The sequence below is a fragment of the Sphaeramia orbicularis genome, chromosome 8, assembly GCF_902148855.1.
Source record: "Sphaeramia orbicularis chromosome 8, fSphaOr1.1, whole genome shotgun sequence".
NCBI lineage: Eukaryota > Metazoa > Chordata > Actinopteri > Kurtiformes > Apogonidae > Sphaeramia > Sphaeramia orbicularis.
Genome location: NC_043964.1, coordinates 50,918,774 through 50,939,191, shown reverse-complemented (window position 1 = coordinate 50,939,191; position 20,418 = coordinate 50,918,774). Strand labels below are relative to the sequence as shown.

General features: G+C 36.7%; 1 protein-coding gene across 2 annotated transcripts in view; it reads right to left on the bottom strand.

Annotated features, from left to right (window-relative positions):
• Positions 1 to 5,011: 5,011 nt before the first annotated feature.
• LOC115423925 (junction plakoglobin-like) overlaps positions 5,012 to 20,418 on the bottom strand; it is a 285,940-nt gene continuing 270,533 nt past the window's right edge. For both annotated transcript variants that reach the window (XM_030140961.1, XM_030140962.1), the window contains 4 exons: positions 12,298 to 12,437; positions 7,287 to 8,026; positions 7,131 to 7,241; positions 5,012 to 6,617 (listed from right to left, as the gene is read on the bottom strand). In XM_030140961.1, coding sequence (XP_029996821.1) covers positions 12,301 to 12,437 — 137 coding nt within the window. In that variant the 3' untranslated portion in view covers positions 5,012 to 6,617; positions 7,131 to 7,241; positions 7,287 to 8,026; positions 12,298 to 12,300. The remainder of the gene's footprint in view (positions 6,618 to 7,130; positions 7,242 to 7,286; positions 8,027 to 12,297; positions 12,438 to 20,418) is intronic.

The following is a 20,418-nucleotide window of genomic DNA, read 5'->3' as shown; positions in this document are numbered from 1 at the left end:
TAAAACCATTTATTGTAATTATGAGATAATTATCTCATGAATTCAGCAGTAAAATAATCCATCCTCTTCCAAATGTGAGCAGTGACGCTGACAGGAAATGGAGGAAATTCAGTTTTCATATTAAAAAGTGTTACATGTCACAGAACAAACACAGAATGATCACACAGACGATGAAAAAATAAAAATTGACTGTTTTTCTGAATTAACAAGAGAATAATCTTGTGATTATAAGAAACGATTTTATGAAAACCTAAAAAATTGGCTCTGTTTTTACGAGATAATTATCTCGTTAAATCAGAAAAACAGAGCCCATTTTTATTTTTCCATGTGAATGCAATATGCTTCTGTAGGAGCAGGACATACGTCTGTATTATTTTTTCTTCTGTCTTTCCATAAATGTTGCTGTGCTCAGATCAGATCGGTTCTGTGCGTTGTCTTTGGTTGGGCCTATGCCCCGCCTCCTCGCCAAAACAACTGCAGCCACTTTATGGTGAAGCTGTTCCAGTTCAAACCTGCCTTTCAGACGTGATAATTATAGATAATTATAGATATAAACCAGCCACCGCAACCAGTTTCAGGTTTGGTCATTTGCATCTACTCCTCCAAATACTTTGGCCCATTCTGGCAGAAATGCCCATATTTCATATTCATCAAGGCAAACGCTTAAATGGGCTGTGTGAGCTTTTACCCATTTGAGAAACACAACCCTCGGTGTGTCCTGTCAGTAGATAAACTTCAGTGTGTTTTTGTGTGCACGGTCAAGTTTGTGCACGTTTTTACATGCATAAACCTTTAGTAAATTAGGCCCTAAGTGTGATATGTCTTACACAGCAAATGATTTGGGTCTTACCAAAATAAAAAAGACACAGTGGAATCTTTTTTTTCTCTACTGTCAACAAGTGTCCTGCTGTCTCCTATGTCCTTTTGATGGAGAATGTGTTGCTAGTATACATCATATTAACTCTTAATCAGCCCTGAGTATTGGAAAGAGGAGTTGATAATGTTATCTATTTTGTTGTTTTTTGTTGTTGTGTTTTGTTTTTCCTCTTATTTTGTGTTTAATAGGTCTGTAGGTTTGTTGTATAATTAGTTTTTTTTTTGGATTGTGTCTGTGTGGTTCCTTATGCCTAAGCACATGTTTATGTAAATGCATAATTAAAAAAAAACAGAAGTAAGATAATTTATCTTGTTTTTTTTTTCCAAGTTAATTTCTTATTTGAAGTGTCCATACATCTGTACACATGCTTATTTCTAGATTTAACTATCTGAATTTAAAAAATCATGTCAAGTGAAATTTTCTTACTGCATGCACAGATATTTCACTTGTTTTTTGCACCTTTTTTCCTCAGATTTAGTGTTTTTATCTTGTTTTTAGACACCCTTTTTTTGCAGTGAGCTTGGCAGGTAAGGCAGCTTTGGCAAAGGCTGATGAAGCTGAAAACTGGTCATTTCTGGTCGACATCTTTCAGTTTGTGAACCTAATATGGTGTCATCCATCCATGATAGTGACCAGCCTGGAGTCATCACACGATCATACGCTCAGTGTTCAGTTTGCAGGTTCCCACACGAAAAAAATGTAAACCTGACCAAGTGTATTTTTCTCATTTCTAGTCCAAATATCTCATCACACTTAAAATAAAACAGAATCACCTAAAGAGGAACATTTCAGTGAGATATAAGAACTGATTTTTAGACAATAGATCTGGAAAATCTCATTTCAAGAAATCTTACCAAGATAATTTTCTTGTTCCATTGGCAGATTATTTTTTTTGCTTAATTCAAGATTTTAATTTACTTTATTCAAGCCATTGGAACAAATGAAAATTATCTTGGTAAGATTTCTTGAAATAAGATTTTCAAGATCTATTGTCTAAAAATAAGCTCTTATATCTCACTGAAAAGTTACTCTTTAGGCGATTAAACCAGACTACAGTCACCATTAAAAAACATCAGCTGCTTTTAAATAAGATTTGTCCTGTACAGAGCATCAAACATAAAAGAACACAACCGTACACAGGTACATTCAGGCCTCAACTGACCTTCGCACTGCAAAAATCTAAATCTTACCAAGTGTATTTTTGTCATTTCTAGTCAATTTTAATTTTTTTTGCTTGATTCAAGCAAAAAATCTGCCATTGGAACAAGTGAAAATTATCTTGGTAAGATTTCTTGAAATCAGATTTTCCAGATCTATTGTCTAAAAATCAGTTCTTATATCTCACTGAAATGTTACTCTTTAGGTGATTCTGTCTTATTTTAAGTGTGATGAGATATTTTGAGTAGACTTGCACTTGTTCCATTGGCAGATATTTGCTTGAATTAAGCAAAAAAATAAAAACAAAATTGACTAGAAATGAGAAAAATACACTTGGTAAGATTTAGATTTTTGCAGTGTAAAGGTCAGTTGAGGCCTGGATGTACCTGTGTATGATGGTTCTGTTTTATGTTTGAGGCTCTTTACAGGACAAATCTTTTTTAAAAGCCGCTGATAATATTTTTTTATGGTGACTCGTCTGGTTTACAGGTATATCAGCCTCCGCCTTCTCCACTATTTGCATATTACAGTTTTATAAGTCACCACTGATACATAAAATAATTCAAGTAAGTAAAACAGGCTTTCACATTTTCTTATAATATATTACATTTCAGCTCAAAAACATCTCACAGATCTGGTTTGAATACTTGTGGTTTTCAGTCCTGTTCCACTCAGGCTGTTTTTGTGTCTCTTTCCAGGAATTCCACTTTTGGTGTCATGGTTATAGTTTTGACCTCACAAATACAGCAAAATCAGAAATAATTTCAGGCTTTGTTATCTGAAAAAATACGCATCACTTTCTCCACTGGGGGGACCATTTTGTTTAGAGTTTAATCATTAAACTCTCAATAAAATGGTTTTTAGACCCCGCCCCAGAACTTTTTGGTCATTGAAAAGCATATGAAAGTCTTATTTATCCTAATATGTCCATTTTAACACCACACTACACTTCCTTATGTGTTAGTGGAAGGTGCTAGCCTTCTGTCCTGTACTGGTATAGTGCTAATAAAGTGTGCAGAAAGTGAGAATACGATGACTCTGACGATGGTCATGAGCAAAAATGCATTGGTTTAACATTAACCCATAAAGACCCAAACATCCATCACCGACAAATTCATCTACTGATCTAAACTGTTTAATACCTGTTGATCCACTAATTCTACCAATCCATGTCAATAACACTGGTCTACAATTTTTTTTAGAAATGATTTGCTTCAGACATTAAATGTGCTAAATGTTATGTATTTTAATAAGATTAATTGGAAAATAAATGACAAAAGTGCCGGTTTGCTGATGTTTTCAAGGTATATGATGAAGTGTTATGACACATATATATTGGTTTATGTACATTTATATAATAGTTTTATAAATCTTCCACTAAATAGAACCTGTAAAGTGAATGTATTCTAATGTGCAGACAGTGTTTTGAAGTCGATCTTGTGGCTCTGAGACAAATATTCCCTTTGAGTCAAACCCATTCTCTCATTAATTCTTGAATTTCACATTTTGACCCGAGGCTGTATCTTGGAAACTTCAGCCAACCAGCATTTTTGACTTGACTTTTCTTTATCAGTGACTCTCATGTGGTAAAATTTCATTACTTTCATTCTGGAAGCATTTTCCTTGTAGACCAGTGGAATTGGTGTAAAATACAGTTCTTCATCTTTTCATGGTCATCAGATATGACCCATTTGGACATTCAGAGGTGCTGTAGTTACCATGGAAACACCATCATCTTCTACAACACACTGCAAAAAACAAAATCTTACCCAGTGTATTTTTCTCATTTCTACTCAAAATATCTCATCACACTTAAAATAAGACAGAATCACCTAAAGAGGAACTTCTCAGTGAGATATAAGAACTGATTTTTAGACAACAGATCTGGAAAATTTTATATCAAGAAATCTTACTTTGTTTAATTCAAGCAAAAAATCTGCCAATGGAACAAGTGCAAATTATCTTGGTAAGATTCCTTGAAATAAGATTTTCCAGATCTATTGTCTAAAAATAAGTTGTTATATCTCACAAGTTTCTCTTTAGATGATTGTCTTATTTTAAGAGTGATGAGATATTTGGACTAGAAATGAGAAAAATACACTTGGTAAGATTTTGATTTTTGCAGTGTATAGATTCACCAGTAAAACCCATGGAGTTAATGATAGATTTTACTGAAAAAGTCACTCTTTTTGATATAATCCTCAATTTTAATCTGAACTTTTATGAACATCTACATGATCAGTGAATTAAATATAGGAAAATATATGATTCTCACTTTACAAAAGCAAAATACTGAGGATAATATTATAATAAACGGTGATAAATCACTTAAGAAAGGTTAGATATAGAGAAGAATTTCACTGGGGAACTGACACTAAAGTAGCCCTGGGTCTTTATGGGTTAATGCGGTTTTGCTACATATGTGTAGATTTGACCTGGTAGAAATTCTGGGATTCCATGGCAAATGTCCACAGCCTCAATGAAAAAAGAAACAAATGCCCTCAATTTGTGGTATGGTATTATTCCAATGGGGGAACTATATGAAGCATGCAAATACTAACCCCTAACCCCAACCCTTAACCCCTAACTCCAACCCCAAACCTAACCCTTAACCCCAAGCCCTAACCCTTAACCCCAAACCCAACCCCTAACCCTTAACCCCAACCCCAAACCTAACCCCGAACCCTTAACCCCAACCCCAAACCCTAACCCTAACCCCAAACTCCAACCCTTAACCCTAACAATGTATATAATTTTGTTACTTTTGTTGCAAATAAATATATTATAACAAAGTTGTGGGCATTTGTCTCTTTTTTCCATTAAGGTTGTGGGCAGTTGTCTCTTTTTCCATTAAGGTTGTGGGCAGTTGTCTTGTGGGCATATGTCTGCACACTAAAGTCTGGTCACCTCCCTCTCAATCATGCATCTCTACACAATAATAGTAATTGTTCACACAAACCAAACATATCGAAAAACCAGTGAAAATAATAGAATTTAATGAAACTCGGGAACAGCATAGCTGTGGTAGATTGCCTCTGCAATTGATAAGTCATTATAGTTTGTGCTTTCTCAACAGTGCAGGCTGTAGTCGCTGTTCTGGACTAAACACTACAGCCAAAAGCAGCAGCCTCGGAATACAAGCACAATGGCTCACAATGTATAGAGCAGATTTTGCCCTAATTGTCCATGAAGTCCACATAGCGACTGCAGCTGTACTTAATACACCTGCAGACTGTGTGAACTGTATGATGATGGGATGTTTGGGGTGGAAAAGGTGCCGCCCACCACTTACACACTGAATCTTAAATACATGCTGGAAGGAGCTGCAGCTGATCTCCCCTCTGTTAACAGAGACGTACAGGTACCATCAACACTCACATTTGAAATACTCCAAGTACAAAAGGAAGTCGTATTTATGTCTAAGCACAATGTAAGTACTGCTGTGTATGTTACTGCAGTATTCCATGTCATCCATGTACATGTGTCCACGGTGATTACAGAGCTCTGGTCCATTTCCATTTGACACATGTAGATCTTGACTGGAGCATGATGGGATTTGTTGTGAAAGAGTTGGTCATTCATTTCCTGTGGACACTGAAGCCGAATATCCTTCTGGTTAACGTGAGGCTGATGAGGATGTTTAGTCCAGTTCTGCACAAGTTTTGGAATAATCCATAATCCAAAATGGCTTGAAAAATCTGCACGTACTGTCTTATCAGTATGTAAAGGTGAAGAATATTTCAATGAAGTACACGATATACTACCATGCAACGACCACACATGGACACCCTGGGACGTGTGCACTGGTCAAATACACAGAGGAGACATCTAGAAGACATCAGCGAAAGGCTGAGATACACGGGTAGCATTTGGTAGCAATGGAGTTTGGCTGTTAATGCCAACAACGGAAAGATTGAAGACTTCTTACTTCAGCACAGTGATGCTTTTTGGGCTTTTGTGAGCAGATTAGTGAACTATTTTCATCAGGAGCCTCTTGGATATTAGTTTTGAACCTGGGTAATATGGGAGTTAAATTAAACCTTCGTAGAGTGCTGCAGGAGAGTCCGTTTTTGTAGGCTGACCTGAAATTAACATTGGCCCATTCCCAAGAAAATAGAGATTCACATCATGGATCGTGATTGGACCATGAAAGATGGTCATGTGATCTAATAGGAGTTTCTGCCTGTTGGATTAAACACTTCTTTCTGCACAGGCAGCTCTACTGTAGTGAGTTATTGTTGTAAAATGCAGTCATTGGAGTCTGTCATCAGGGTACAGGCCTGTTTACACAATCTACCTCCATTAGCTAATGTCTGTCAAACACCATTAATTAACATGTCTTTGCATTAAAATGACATAAAACACAAATGTATGTTAACTGTAATCAAGTACCTGAAATTACTACGTGGTAATCAATATTGGTTGGTGTGGCCTGTTAAACTTTTTGCTCTTGTCTTAATGTTGTCAATCTGGCTTCAGAAAAAAAAACAAAAAACACAAATATGGAATGACCAAAGGCCAAACTTGGCCTCTGTCTGACAGTCAAAGAGGCTTTGTCCACTCATTGGATACAATCCATACACTGCAAAAATCTAAATCTTACCAAGTGTATTTTTCTCATTTCTAATAAAAACATCTCATCACACTTTAAATAAGACAGAATCACCTAAAAAGGAACTTTTCAGTGAGATATAAGAACTGATTTTTAGACAATAGATCTTGAAAATCACATTTCAAGAAATCTTACCAAGATAATTTTCATTTGTTCCATAGGCAGATTTTTTTTTGCTTGAATTAAGCAAAAAACAAACAAACAAACAAACAAACAAACAAACAAACAAACAAATCTTGAATTAAGCAAAAAAATCTTGAATTAAGCAAAAAACAAATCTGCCAATGGAACAAGTTAAAAAAAATTATCTTGGTAAGATTTCTTGAAATGAGATTTTGAAGATCTATTGTCTGAAAATCAGTTCTTATATTTCACTGAAAAGTTACTCTTTAGGTGATTATGTCTTATTTTAAGTGTGATGAGCTATTTTGACTAGAAATGAGAAAAATACACTTGGTAAGATTTGGATTTTTGCAGTGTAACTCAGTACAATGACACTGGTGACTACCATCCCATTCAACCACTGGTTAGCAAAATTTAAAAAAGGAGGGATATTTACTACTATGGTATGTACTATAGAAGTAAATATCCCTCCTTTCTTAAATATCGTAAAATATCCAAAATAAGGTCTGTGGTCACATTCTGTTCTATAGTATATACTATAGAACAGAACGTGACCACAGACCTTATTTTGGATATTTTACTAACACAAACTCAAAGAGTCCATTTACTTTGAAATGAAAGTGTTGGGAGTTGTAGATATTAACTCACATTGATGTTTTCAGACTCATTTCTGCATCAGTCTATTTACTGGAATATCTTACTAATGATTGGGGACATTTTCTATGACAAATACAGAGGTTGGAAAAAAAAACAAACACATTCTTAATCAGAATAAAAATCATCATAAACAGTCTACCATGGATGTCACACATCTGTCTGACATCAGAGAATTTGAGCAAATTGTAATTTAGTGACAGGCTAAACGATGGTTGGAAATAGAGGCTGTGTTGTGCATCCTTCATGTCCCAAGCTCAAATTTTAAGGCATTCTTGCCTAATATGATTGCTTCAAAAAGTTACCCGTGTAACAACGCCTCGAACCCAACCACCCCCTTCCCCAAACCCAACCCCTACCAACTTCCAACCCACAGTAAAACATTATAACAAAGTGACTTTTTTTTTCATTTACAGCAACAATAAATGTCTTTTTAATAAGCAATCACTTGAATAGTTCTTGATTGCCAAAATGGAATTTTTTCCATTCATTTAGAACGGCTGATCCTTTTCATGATTACACATCCTTCTTTCTCCGTCCATTCCACTGGTCTTCCAGTCATTTGTTTATTTTTTTTCTCTTTTCAGCATTTCCGGACGCTCCTGTAACAAAACAAAAAAAGGCAAAGCAATTATTCTGCATCTGAGCTAAGGTTATTATCATTAACGAAAACTAACGAAATGACGAAAACTAGAATTGAAAAAACATTTTCGTTAACTGAAATAAATGAAAACTGTAATTAAAAGACAAAAACAATAACTAACTGAAACTGTATTGTGTGCTTACAAAACTAACTACAACATTTAAAAATGATGGATAAAATTCCCTTCGTTTTCGTCTTTGTCAATGTCGGATGGATACGAAAGCGATTTATTTCGCTCTAGCAATTTTAGCTAGCAACACCATATGGTACTTCACGGTCCGTCACTTCTCGTCACTTGTCGTTTGTAGTCAGTTTCTCGTCCAGCAGAGTCCTGTCTGGGATTTATTTGAATATGACGGCGAGGAAGATGAAAGATACGACGAAACTAAAATTAATCCTAAAACTAAGCTAAAACTAAGCATTTAGAAAAAAATGAAAGCTAATAAAAACTAGCAAACCTGCTCTAAAAACGAATTAAAACTAACTGAATTTGAGAAAAAAAGTCAAAACTAAATAAAACAAAACTATAATGAAAAATCTAAAACTATTATAACCTTGGTCTGAGTATGATAAAAAGGCAGAAAACCTTCACAGAATGTGTCATAAATAGAATGTGGTATCTTTCTATAACCGTTCTTTCTTTTCATCGACACCATGGTAATAATGCTGTTTTCAAATTTTCATGAGAGTATTGGGTCCAGTGTGGATTTTATTTAGTTTAAGTTAGTTCCAATAGTGGTGTAGTGGATTTTACTCTTGACTTTTTTTTGTACTTTCTTATATCATATTGTCAGAAGTCACTATTGTTTTATGTCAAGATTCACAGAAATAGAGGCCTAATGTGCAGCATGTGTCAGTCCACACTAATCTTCTTAAGTTCCCCAAATACTGATAAGTAAATACATAAATACATTTTCGCTGTCTTCAACACTGTTCAAACTGTATACACACAAGGAATCTGATAAACACTATCATTTCACCACTTCATCAGTGATTCGCAAGTGACAGTTAGTGACACTGTAAAACAACATATTTCATAACCTATGAGTTACTGTCAGCTAACAGTTAAAATTAGAACTGAAACACTTAAAGCACACATCAGTGTTTGATAGAGTTTGGTTTTTCCATGAAATGTTGTGGTTACATCAGTAAGTTACATGATGATGCTCATTGCACGTATGAATGTTCATACATACAATATATACACATACACACACAATATTGTGCAAAAGTTTTAGGTGGCCTTTAGATTAGTTGTTTTTGCAGTGTTGATGTGAACATGCATAGTTATTTCTCGTCTCTTTTTCTTCTGATACAGAAAATACAGAAAATATGTGCACTGCCTTAAAAGACACACAAAAAACAGAACTAAATGGGTTATAAAGGTTTAAGTCAGTATTAGGGTGACCCCTGACCCCATGACAAGAAGCAGCAAAAACTGTTAGAAACATCTGACGTATTGAATGAAACCTGGAACCAAAAATCTGACAGTGAATGCACCAAATTTCCTATTGTCTGAACAAAACGATAAAAGACATGTTAAAGCTAGACCTACTGATCTGGCATGTCGCACCGCACTTAGCAGAAATTTGAACATGAACGTCATTAAAGTCCCGCCCACTTCCCCCAGCCGGACCTCTGACACTTATCTATTAGCCGGAGAAGTCCTCTAGTAATGTGTTGAACTAGCTCTGGTTACTGTACGACCAACACAGTCAAACACAACCCCAGAGTTGTGTTTGACAACAGGATTAATGACAACTTCACAATAATTATTGTTGGTGCTGCAAGCGCTGACGCTAACGGTTAACATGATAACACTGTCCGTAATGCTACAGCTAAATCTAAAGGTGAAGACACACCAACCCGACTGCTGATTGTCGCTAAAAAAGGTAGCCTGACTTTCAGTCGGCTCCCGTCTCCCTGACACGGTCAAAAAAGTGTGAAGAACACACCAAATTGACTACTGATTTCAGCGTATGTTCTGTGCTTGCGCGAGACGTAAAACCAGAAAATGACGGAACATCTCTCTAAACACAGAGCTCGCTGTCAGTCATTGTCAGCAGAGAGTTTTGAGTAGTCAAGAAGTGTTGTTGTACTTGTTGAACGGATGGTTAGTAATAAGAAGATACTGGTGTTGTCAGCTCTAGGGGTTCTTCTTGTGGAAGAAGAAAGATGTCGCAGGCAAAAACTGAGGAGAAATCGCAGTATGCTAACAATACTAACAGTGTTCACTTCTTTAAATGAATGAAGTCCATCTCCCGCTCGCTGGTGAGTCAGACTCTTAATGCCACAATTGGCAACATAGTTCTAACTGACCATGCTCCAGTGGATATAGTCATGTCTACAACAGAACATATAAAATCTACGGTGAGGTGGCGCTTGAATAATTTATTGCTAAATAGTGAGGAACATTGTGACTACATAAGAAAAGCAGTGAAGGAATTTTGGGAATTTAATGAGGACTCAACTGAGGATATTGGAATGACTTGGGACGCTTTTAAAGCTTTTGTAAGGGGGCGTCTCATTCAATATAGCTCTCGAATTAAAAAAGCGGAGAGGGATAGAATACAGAAGCTAGAGCAAGACATCAGGGAACTTGAGAAACAACATATACAGCACCCAGAGAAGGAAATTTGGAACAAGCTAATTAAATTAAAATACGAGCTGAACAATAATCTACAGAAAATGAATGAAGTCCATAGTCAACACTGACTGGCACTCATTCAGATACGATCTGAGCAGTTTATGGCCTATTATAGAAGACAATGATAGTGTGAAGTACCTTGGCAGAGCTGGATTCACATGGAAACTTCCTGTTCACTGATTCACTAGCCAAGGTCTACCCCTCCACCAATCAGATTGGTCCGACTGAATGATGCGTAGTGGCTGATTACAGATGTTGAATCGGTTGAAAAGATTGGCGACAGCATTAACGATGGCCGATCGCAGAGAACACACCAACCAGGCTCATGTCACCGCTAATCTTCATTGCACTAATAACAATACATTACAGAACTATAGTAACTGATAGCATCTGGATGCTAAGTTTGCCACACGCTTATCAGGAGCATTTTCAGATTACTAAAGAAAAGGGTAAAAATGCCAGATTGTACAGTATAGCTTTAAGTGTTAAAGGAAGGTCACACTAAATATGACCACTTTAGTTTATAGAAGCTGTGTTTTCCACTGAAACTGCTGTACACACTTTACTGTAGTATTCTCATTTGCTTCAGCCGACATCCAGAGACAACTCATGGTGGTAATCTACAATATACGAGGTGCGACAAAAAAGAAACGAGACCGTGGCAGCCATGCTCATGACTCAACGCCTATTAGCTAACCGCTTATTTCAGTGTGTAGCACAACTTCTCACCAGTAGTCTGCTCTAATATTGTTCACTTATCTCACTCCGTTCTTCTGTTTTAGGCTTTTGTGTAACATAGTGCTGTTTGGTCTCATCACGTAACTTTCATGTAGCACAGTGATGTCAAACACGGAGGAAAGAATTAATTTGAAATTCCTTGTTAAGTTGGGGAGGAGCCCAAGATCAAGCTCATGCTGATCAAACATTGTCACGGTGCTCATTCTGGTCATCCGACAAAACCTTGGGTACCATCTTGGCACACACCTTTCGCATCCCCAGCTCCTTCACCAAGATGGTACGCACCGACTCCCTGTTCAGGCTGAGCTGTTCCGCCATCATCCTCACTGTCAATCTGCGATCACTTCGCACCAGCTACTTCACACTCTCACATGTTCTCATCTGTCTTCGTCGTAGAAGGCCGTCCTGGCTTGGGGTCATCGTCCACCTCCTCTTGAAGCGTTTGTGCCACTTGAAGACTAGCAGCTGCGACATTGCATCTTCTCCGTCAGCCTCACAAAGAAGTTTGAGACACTCTGTTGGGCTCCTCCCCAACTTAACAAGGAATTTCAAATGAATTCTTTGCTCCATGTTTGTTATCACTGTGCTACACAAAAGTTGCGTGACGAGGCCTAACAGTACAATGTTACACAGAAGCCTGAAACAGAAGAGTGAGATAAGTGAACAATATTAGAGCAAACTATTGGCCAGAAGTTGCACAACACAATGAAATAAGTGGTTAGCCAATAGGTTCTGAGTCATGAGCATGGGCCCCACAGTCTCGTTTCTTTTTTTGTTACATCTTGTATGAGGAAATAAACGTAGTTCTGTTCCCCAGAATATCCACTGTGTGTCTGTGTGTTTACCTGTTAGAGTGGTTCAGGGTAGGCCTGTCTGGGGTCGTAGGTCATGTCAGGGATGTAGGGCTCGTGGAGGTCAGGGTCTAGAGGCAGGGTATCCAGGGGCAGTTCAGCATAGCCAAAGGGAGGGTACGCACCATCTAAATCTGAGACACAGAAAAAAGGAGGAGATTATTAAAGACATACATAGAACATCCTAATTATTATTTCAATAACTGTGCCCCAGAACTGTCCTTCCATCAAACTAATAATGTTGGGTACAGACTAGCTGTAGATGGACAGTTTAAATTCACAATTTTTCCTGAATCCAACCTGGATGTTTCCTATATCCAGGCACTAGTGTAATCAGTTACTTTCAATACATATCAAAAGTATCTCACTCCAAATCGATGAAGTGTAAAAGAGAATGCCAATGAATCTGTCATCCTCCTGAGACCCAGAAATGCATTTTTGTCTTGTGTAGTGGACTAGGGTTTCACAGCTTTACTTTAACCCATAAAGACCCAGGACTACTTTTATGGCAGTTCTCAAATGAATGTTTCTCTGTATTTAACCTGTCTTAAGTGATTTATCACCACTGATTGTAATACTATCCTGTTTATTTTACATTTTTTCAGTGTAAATCATGTATTTTCCTATATTTCATTCACTGATCCTGTAGATGTACATTAAACCTGAGATAATAGCAGCGGGTTATTATATCAGAAACAGAGAAAACTGAAGAAAAAGTGACTTTTTTTGGAAAGATATTAATAACCGAACATAAAAACAAATGTGTCCATCCACTGTCATTGATCCAACTCTATGGGTTTTACTGGTGGATCAATGGTGTAGAAGATGACAGTGTTTCCATGGTAACTGCAGAGCCTCTAAACGTCCAAATGGGTCATATCTGATGACCATGAAAAGATTATGAGCTGCATTTTACACCAATTATTTACATGTATTAATAGGATTACTGGATCAACATGTATTAAACAGCTTACATCAGTAGATGGTTTTGGTCGCCAGTGGCTATTTGGGTCTTTATAGGTAAAAAAAAAAAAAAAAAAAAAAAAAAAAAAAATCCACTGAAAATGATATTATACAAATACAAAAAAATTCAAAATGTATCTGAAAAAAAACTGTTGCATCAAGCTGTTTCCTATTAAGGCAATTATTTAATGTAAATTAGTGAAAATGTTTACTTACTGGGTTTCAGGAGGATATAGTTAAACCTGTAGGACAATCTTTCCCAAACATAAACTGGGGCCCAGAACCCTTCTGTGTACGGCTAATTAACTATGTAAATACATGAATGCAATTAAGTGAGTACATTTAACCCTTTCATGCATAGTGGTCACTACAGTGGACAGTTATTCTCCAGCTGTTCTCTTGTATATTGATGGATTTGGTTGTTTTAGTTCCATATCAGCTGACGCAGTGGACGCTCATGCATCATCACATACACTGACATAAATAAACCGGATCTGGAGTAACATTTTTGAGTGCAAAAATTTGCTGTTATTAGACTATAAATAACTTCTTTTTTTTTTTTTTAATTATCATTATTATTTTTTGCATATTATCTCCATGAAGTGAGTAATGACTAGTATTAGAGTGTGTTAAAATGTGAGAAAACATCAGATTAGCAGCATGAAAAATGTTTTATTTCATAGTTTTCACACAGTATATCAGTAAATACATATTTCTTTGCTTCAAAAATGAAAAGCATGGTGTCCAGCTGAGTGGACATTTTTGCAACTCCATGAAAAAAAGGTTCATAAAAAAATTTCAATTGCATTGTTTTTTTCATCCCTAAAGACGAATAAAAACACTCAGGAAAAAAACCTTAGGGCTCTCGTAATTCATGTATGATATGGTTCATAACATATTAACCTATTAGTGCATGTCTTTGGATGGTGGGAGGAAGCCGGAAAACCCGAAGAGAACCCATAAGCCCCCCCCCCCCCCATTGGCTGATGTTGAAATCAAACCAGGACCATCATTCTTCACCTCATATACAATATAAAATGCACATGTCCTCTCACTCCGTCAGATGAACCCAAGCTCAGAAAAGAACAGGGGTGGGGGGTTGGGAGTGCACAGGATCTAAACCTACTTTTATTAGTCTTTGGTTCATTTATTTGTGTATTTGGACCCTAATAGTTCATACAGTTTGAATCTGAACCCTCCAGCTGTTGCAAAGCCATCTTTATATTCATTCTGGCAAAAATCCAGTGGATTTCTACAACCTGTTTTAATTCCTGCTTAATTTGTTACATCTATAACTAGTTACATCATGACATTTGCAGAAATAGGTCAAGACTTCCAACGAAGTACAGAGAAATGGGACAGAGCAGCACAGCCAACAACCTGGAGGGGGCAGGACCTGAAGCGGCTCATTTGCATTTAAAGGGCCAGCGCTCCAAACCACCTTTCTGGAGTCATTAGTCAGAAACAGGTTTGAAGACGGACCTGTGGAGTTGAATTAATGAAGAATTCAGACCCAAGCAGAGCATTTACAGTTTATGTAGACCACAGGGAAATGTTTTAAAATGCGTAATTCTATCTAAAAAAGCTAAAAATCACTCCTTTAATTTAAAGGTGCGGGAGACTTTTGTGACCAATTTTTCATCAAATCTGTAAAACCTCAGTCATATCCTCATGAATCTAAGTCTTTCTGTGATTACTCACCTGAATCTCTTGCATTAAGGTGAACAATTTCAAAGTGCTATTCACCATAAACAAACCATTTGTTTACAAACCGAGCTGGGAGGTAACTTGGGCATCTTCAGAATTTTGCTGCGACGTGCATTGTGGGAAGCGAAGGCTCGCGCAGCCACCTGACAGCGGCAGCTGGAGCAGACATGACGCGGAAATGGCAGGAGCTCCCTTCCCTCTATGCATATTCCTCCAGCCGTTTCCGCGTTTCAGCGTCATGTTTGTTTCATCCATATCATCCATTTCATCAAATGGTTTCGCTGCAGCTGCTGCTGTCAGGTGGCTGCGTGAACCTCCCATTCTCACAATGCACATCGTGACAAAATTCCGAAGATGCCCGAGTTACCCCCCGGCTCGGTTTGTAAACAAATGGTTTGTTTATGGTGAATTGCACTTCGAAACTGTTCACCGTGATGCAAGTGATTCAGGTGAGTAATGACAGAAAGACTTACAGATTAGTGATACTCAGGCTATGACTGAGGTTTTACAAATGTGATGGAAAATTGGTCACGAAAGTCTCCCACATCTTTAAAGCATATGTGGACCATAAAATACATATCCCACAATGCATGCTGATTTTGCAACCCGTGAAATGGCTGTATCTCACCACTAGTTTGGAGTGTTTCCATTCGAAAGACAGTTTTCCAACAAATGAAGATTAGAAATATCAGCAATTAATCTCAAAAAGCCCAACAAGAGAAAAAGTGATGCAGAACTAAGGCAATTTAATGAAAGATGTGAAAGCGAATATATATGTTTGCGCTTCAAGATAGGAGACCAGGGAGGATGTAAACCAAACTGAGTGTGTGCATCTTCAGAACAGAGAGGCTGAACTCACACAACAGACAACATGTAGAGAAACAAGTGAAATAAATGAAACTGAAAGCTACAACATTGAGGTTCTGAGGGGAGAGAATGGAGCATGGCAGTTTGTAACAGGGCATTAACCAGGTTAAGAGTGTGGGCGTCATCCTCCACAGCACACTATCTGTCCAGTCCCACAATAATAACATCACCCGCTCCACATACTTTCATAGACAAAACATTAACCGTTGCTGCCCCTCCCTCTCCTCCCATAATGCCTCATCCTTTTCATCTCCAGCATCGCATATTCAGCCCACCTCAAAAGTCTCTCAATAATCTCCAACTGCTTCACACTTCTGCCCAAATGATCACTAAACCCTGTCTAACCAACACATCAGTGGTGGTCTGTTTTTCAGTGATGGCAGTGCGACAGTGAAACTTCAATACGTGCTTCAAACCCTGAACGTCGAATCACTGCTTCGGAGATTGCTTTGGTGCGGAAAAAAATCATGTGATGTATGACGTTCGAAGCAGTAACGACTTCATTATCTGAACGGATCACCTGAGTGAGTCACCGGCACCGTCTCATCTCTATTCATAATGCGGACCCTCGTCTGTTTGAACTCCATAAACTATTTTTCTGCATGCGGCATCATGTGTAGAGTGTGAGCGAGTATTTTCCAAATACGAAAAAGTGTGAGCAAAACAGAAACCCACTCAATCCAAAAATAGTCGAAAAAGATATGTATCATAATAAAAATCTTTGCCATATTTACCAGTGCTCTATCCTCAATAACACAACACACATTTATCAGTGTTTGTTTGTAAATAGAAGATAATATTCATTTGTTTTAAACCTGAGAGTGACAGAACCTTCAGAACAAAAGTTATTTTCTACAAATGTGAAGTAGTTTCTTCAACACTGGACACTGAAGTGTGTGTGTGTGTGTGTGTAATTAACCCATAAAGACCCAACGTTATTTTTGTGTCAGTTTCCAAATGAATGTTTCTCTCGATTTAACCTTTCTTACAGGGTGGGGAAGCAAAATTTACAATATTTTGAGGCAGGGATTGAAAGACAGTGTATGACCAATTAGTTTATATAAAGTCATGAGAGTTTATTTGCCACAAGAAAATTGACATAATAGAAAATGTTTTTATTCTATGTGTCCTCCTTCTTTCTCAATAACTGCCTTCACACGCTTCCTGAAACTTGCGCAAGTGTTCCTCAAATATTCGGGTGACAACTTCTCCCATTCTTCTTTAATAGTATCTTCCAGACTTTCTGGTAATAGTTTTGCTCATAGTCATTCTCTTCTTTCCATTATAAACAGTCTTTATGGACACTCCAACTATTTTTGAAATCTCCTTTGGTGTGACGAGTGCGTTCAGCAAATCACACACTCTTTGACGTTTGCTTTCCTGATTACTCATATGGGCAAAAGTTTCTGAAAAGGTATGGATAATAGTGTTAGGTATGATTATGACATCAGTATATGTTTGGTTTCAAAACAATTGACGGAGTGCCTGCTGAGAAAAAACAACTAAATGTTCTTTCTAAATTTTGCTTCCCCACCCTGTAAGTGATTTACATTTACATTTATTTACATTAATGCATTTGGCAGACGCTTTTTTCCAAAGCGACTTACACGGGAAAAAACTAAATAAAAGGATAAAATACAAGAATAGATTAAAGATATAAAACAGCTCTACAATTGAAAACAGTGTCGTACAGAAGAATTAAAAAGCAAAATGACAGACTAAAACACAAGAATAGATTAAAAAGACATATAAACAGCTGTACAATTAAAAACTGTGAAATAAAAATACCAAGTAAAACAATAGAATAAACATAATAATACATTTAAAATGGAATGTTTGACAGTGCTAATGATTTATCATCATTTATCCTAATATTATCTTCTGTATTTTAATTTTTTTCCCCAGTGAAGATCATATATTTTCTTATATTTAATTCACTGATCATGTAGATGTTCATAAAATCTTAGATTAATGTTGAGGGTTATAATATCAGAAACAGAGAAAACTGAAGAAAAAGAACTTTTACATGAAAATATCGTTAACTGAACATAAACCCAGTGTGTCCATCCAGTGTAACTGATCCAACTCCATGGGTTTTACTGGTGAATCAATGTTGTAGAAGATGATGGTGTTTCCATGGCAACTATGGAACCACTGAATGTCTAAATGGGTCATATCTGATGACCATGAAAAGATGAATAACTGTATTTTACACCAATTATTTACATGTATTGATAAAATTAGTCGAGTGGTTCCAACCTTTTTTGGCTTGTGACCCCATTTTAACATCACAAATTTCTGGCGACCCAGAACAGAGAGATTTTTTTTGCAAAAATTAATTTGTTTTTGATCATGTAATAGTTTGCTATACTATGTTGCAAATAAACATTAATTTCAGTTGACATTTAGTCTATATAATGTATGTTATTCTGGACGGAGGCAGTAAAGCCAGGTGTAGATTACTGCACGAAGGTAGAATTTGATTTTCCTTGGTCAGGATATGTACAGTCAGTCCAGCTTGGATTTACAAGGCTGACAATTAATACTGAACAAACAAGAACTCAAACTATGAATTATGAAAGAGCTGCAGCATCTGAAACCGGCCACAATGAACATTTACGTCACATGATCGGGTCAGTCAAGATATGCCTGATATTATATCCTGTATTTTTTTTAACTTGATTTTTACTAGGAAAAGTGTGTGGTGTTTTAATTATAATGAAATATATATTGAATCATTCAAAAATATTTTTTATTACCATTTTTTTTTATTAATTACTAGAAATTTCAAGCAACCCCAAGGTTGAAAAACACTGGATTAGTGGATCAACAGGTATTAAACCTTTAACATCAGTGGATGCTTTTGCTTGCCAGTGGATGTTTGGGTCTTTATGGGTTATAAGCTTCCAGTCAACCATGTAGTCCAGTGTTTTTCAACCTTGGGGTTGCCTGAAATTTCTAGTAATTGATAAAAATAAAATAAAAACTTATTAATAAAAATCTATGGTGATCTGACAGAGACAATCCCAATCCATAAAAGACATGACAAACTGTGAAGCAGAAACTGAAGCACTGTGGTTCTGTTTATCTGTCAACTGTTCATTGTGGTCGGTTTCAGATGCTGCAGCTCTTTCATAATTCATAGTTTGAGTTCCTGTTTGTTCAGTATTAATTGTCAGCCTTGTAAATCCAAGCTGGACTGACTGTACATATCCTGACCAAGGAAAATCAAATCCTCCCTTTGTGCAGTAATCTACACCTGGCTTTACTGCCTCCGTCCAGAATATATACATTATATAGACTAAATGTCATCTAAAATCAATGTTTATTTGCAACATAGTATAGCAAACTATTACATGATGAAAAACAAATTAATTTTAGCAGAAAAAAAAAAAGTCTCCATTTTGAATGTCTGGGATCGCCAGAAATTTGTGATGTTCAAATGGGGTCACAAGACAAGGTTGGAACCACTGGTCTAACCTGTCTAATTTGACGGCAGCCTTGTGCTTCACCAGTAGAGGTCGCTGTAACTGAAGCTTCTTGTAATGAACCCATTTTTGAAACAATGTGTTTGAGCGTTCAGTGTTTCACCAACGCTTCATTTGCCTTTTTGTTTGTTGGTGTTTTCTCTCCTTCCTCCTCCTTTTGTGTTTCTCTCCCTGCAGGTGTGTGAGGAGGTGTGGCTGATGAACAACACTTGTCCCCCATTGTCCTCATCCACCTCAGTATTATAACCAGGTCCGTCCACCACCACTCTGACGGTATTCAGATGTTGATGCTCCTCGCCTCGTTTGGACAATAAATCTGTCGAACTCCAACCTCTGCTTTTAGGTTCAACTGAACTGCACCTCAGGCCGAACCCCTTATGGGTCTGAGCCTAGTTTTGCTGCTTTTGCCTTTATATACTATATAAAGAAATGTTTACTATACCCATGTTTAGTGTCTTTTGTTTCAGCACAACTTCATCTATCTCATCTATATATTATTTTTTCACTTTAACTTACTATATCAACATAAAAGGCCAAAAAACACACAAAAAAGATAGAATCTGATTTAAAAAATGAATATAATTTATTGCCTAAATAACACAAAGATGCTTAATAAACCTTTTCAAAGACTTTAAAAGTGAATATCGGTTCCAGATATTAGGTACATAAAATCAAAATTGCAATAAATTAAAACTATACTCAAATATTTGACATAAATATACATGCAATGCTAATGCAGTCTGTGGATTAGAATTCGCAGGTTGGGCCAGTTTTTTCCATTTTGAAAAAGGGCAAAAAATGACGAAGATATGTTAAGAAATATAACACTGGTCAACAATAAATTTATTGTTTAAGTTTTTTGAGCTGATTTAGGACAATTTTGGTGTGCTGAATCCAAAAATCACATTAATTTTGCTCAATCAGGTCAACTTTCTGAACTATGCTACATATTGGCTTTTTAACATGTTTGCTTACATTTATGGGCATTTTCACATCATATGATACAAAATTCTTTGATATTTCTTGCAATAAACGAGTTCTTAAGATTTTACTTTTGCCAATTAATGATTAATGTTTTTTTTTAATATTA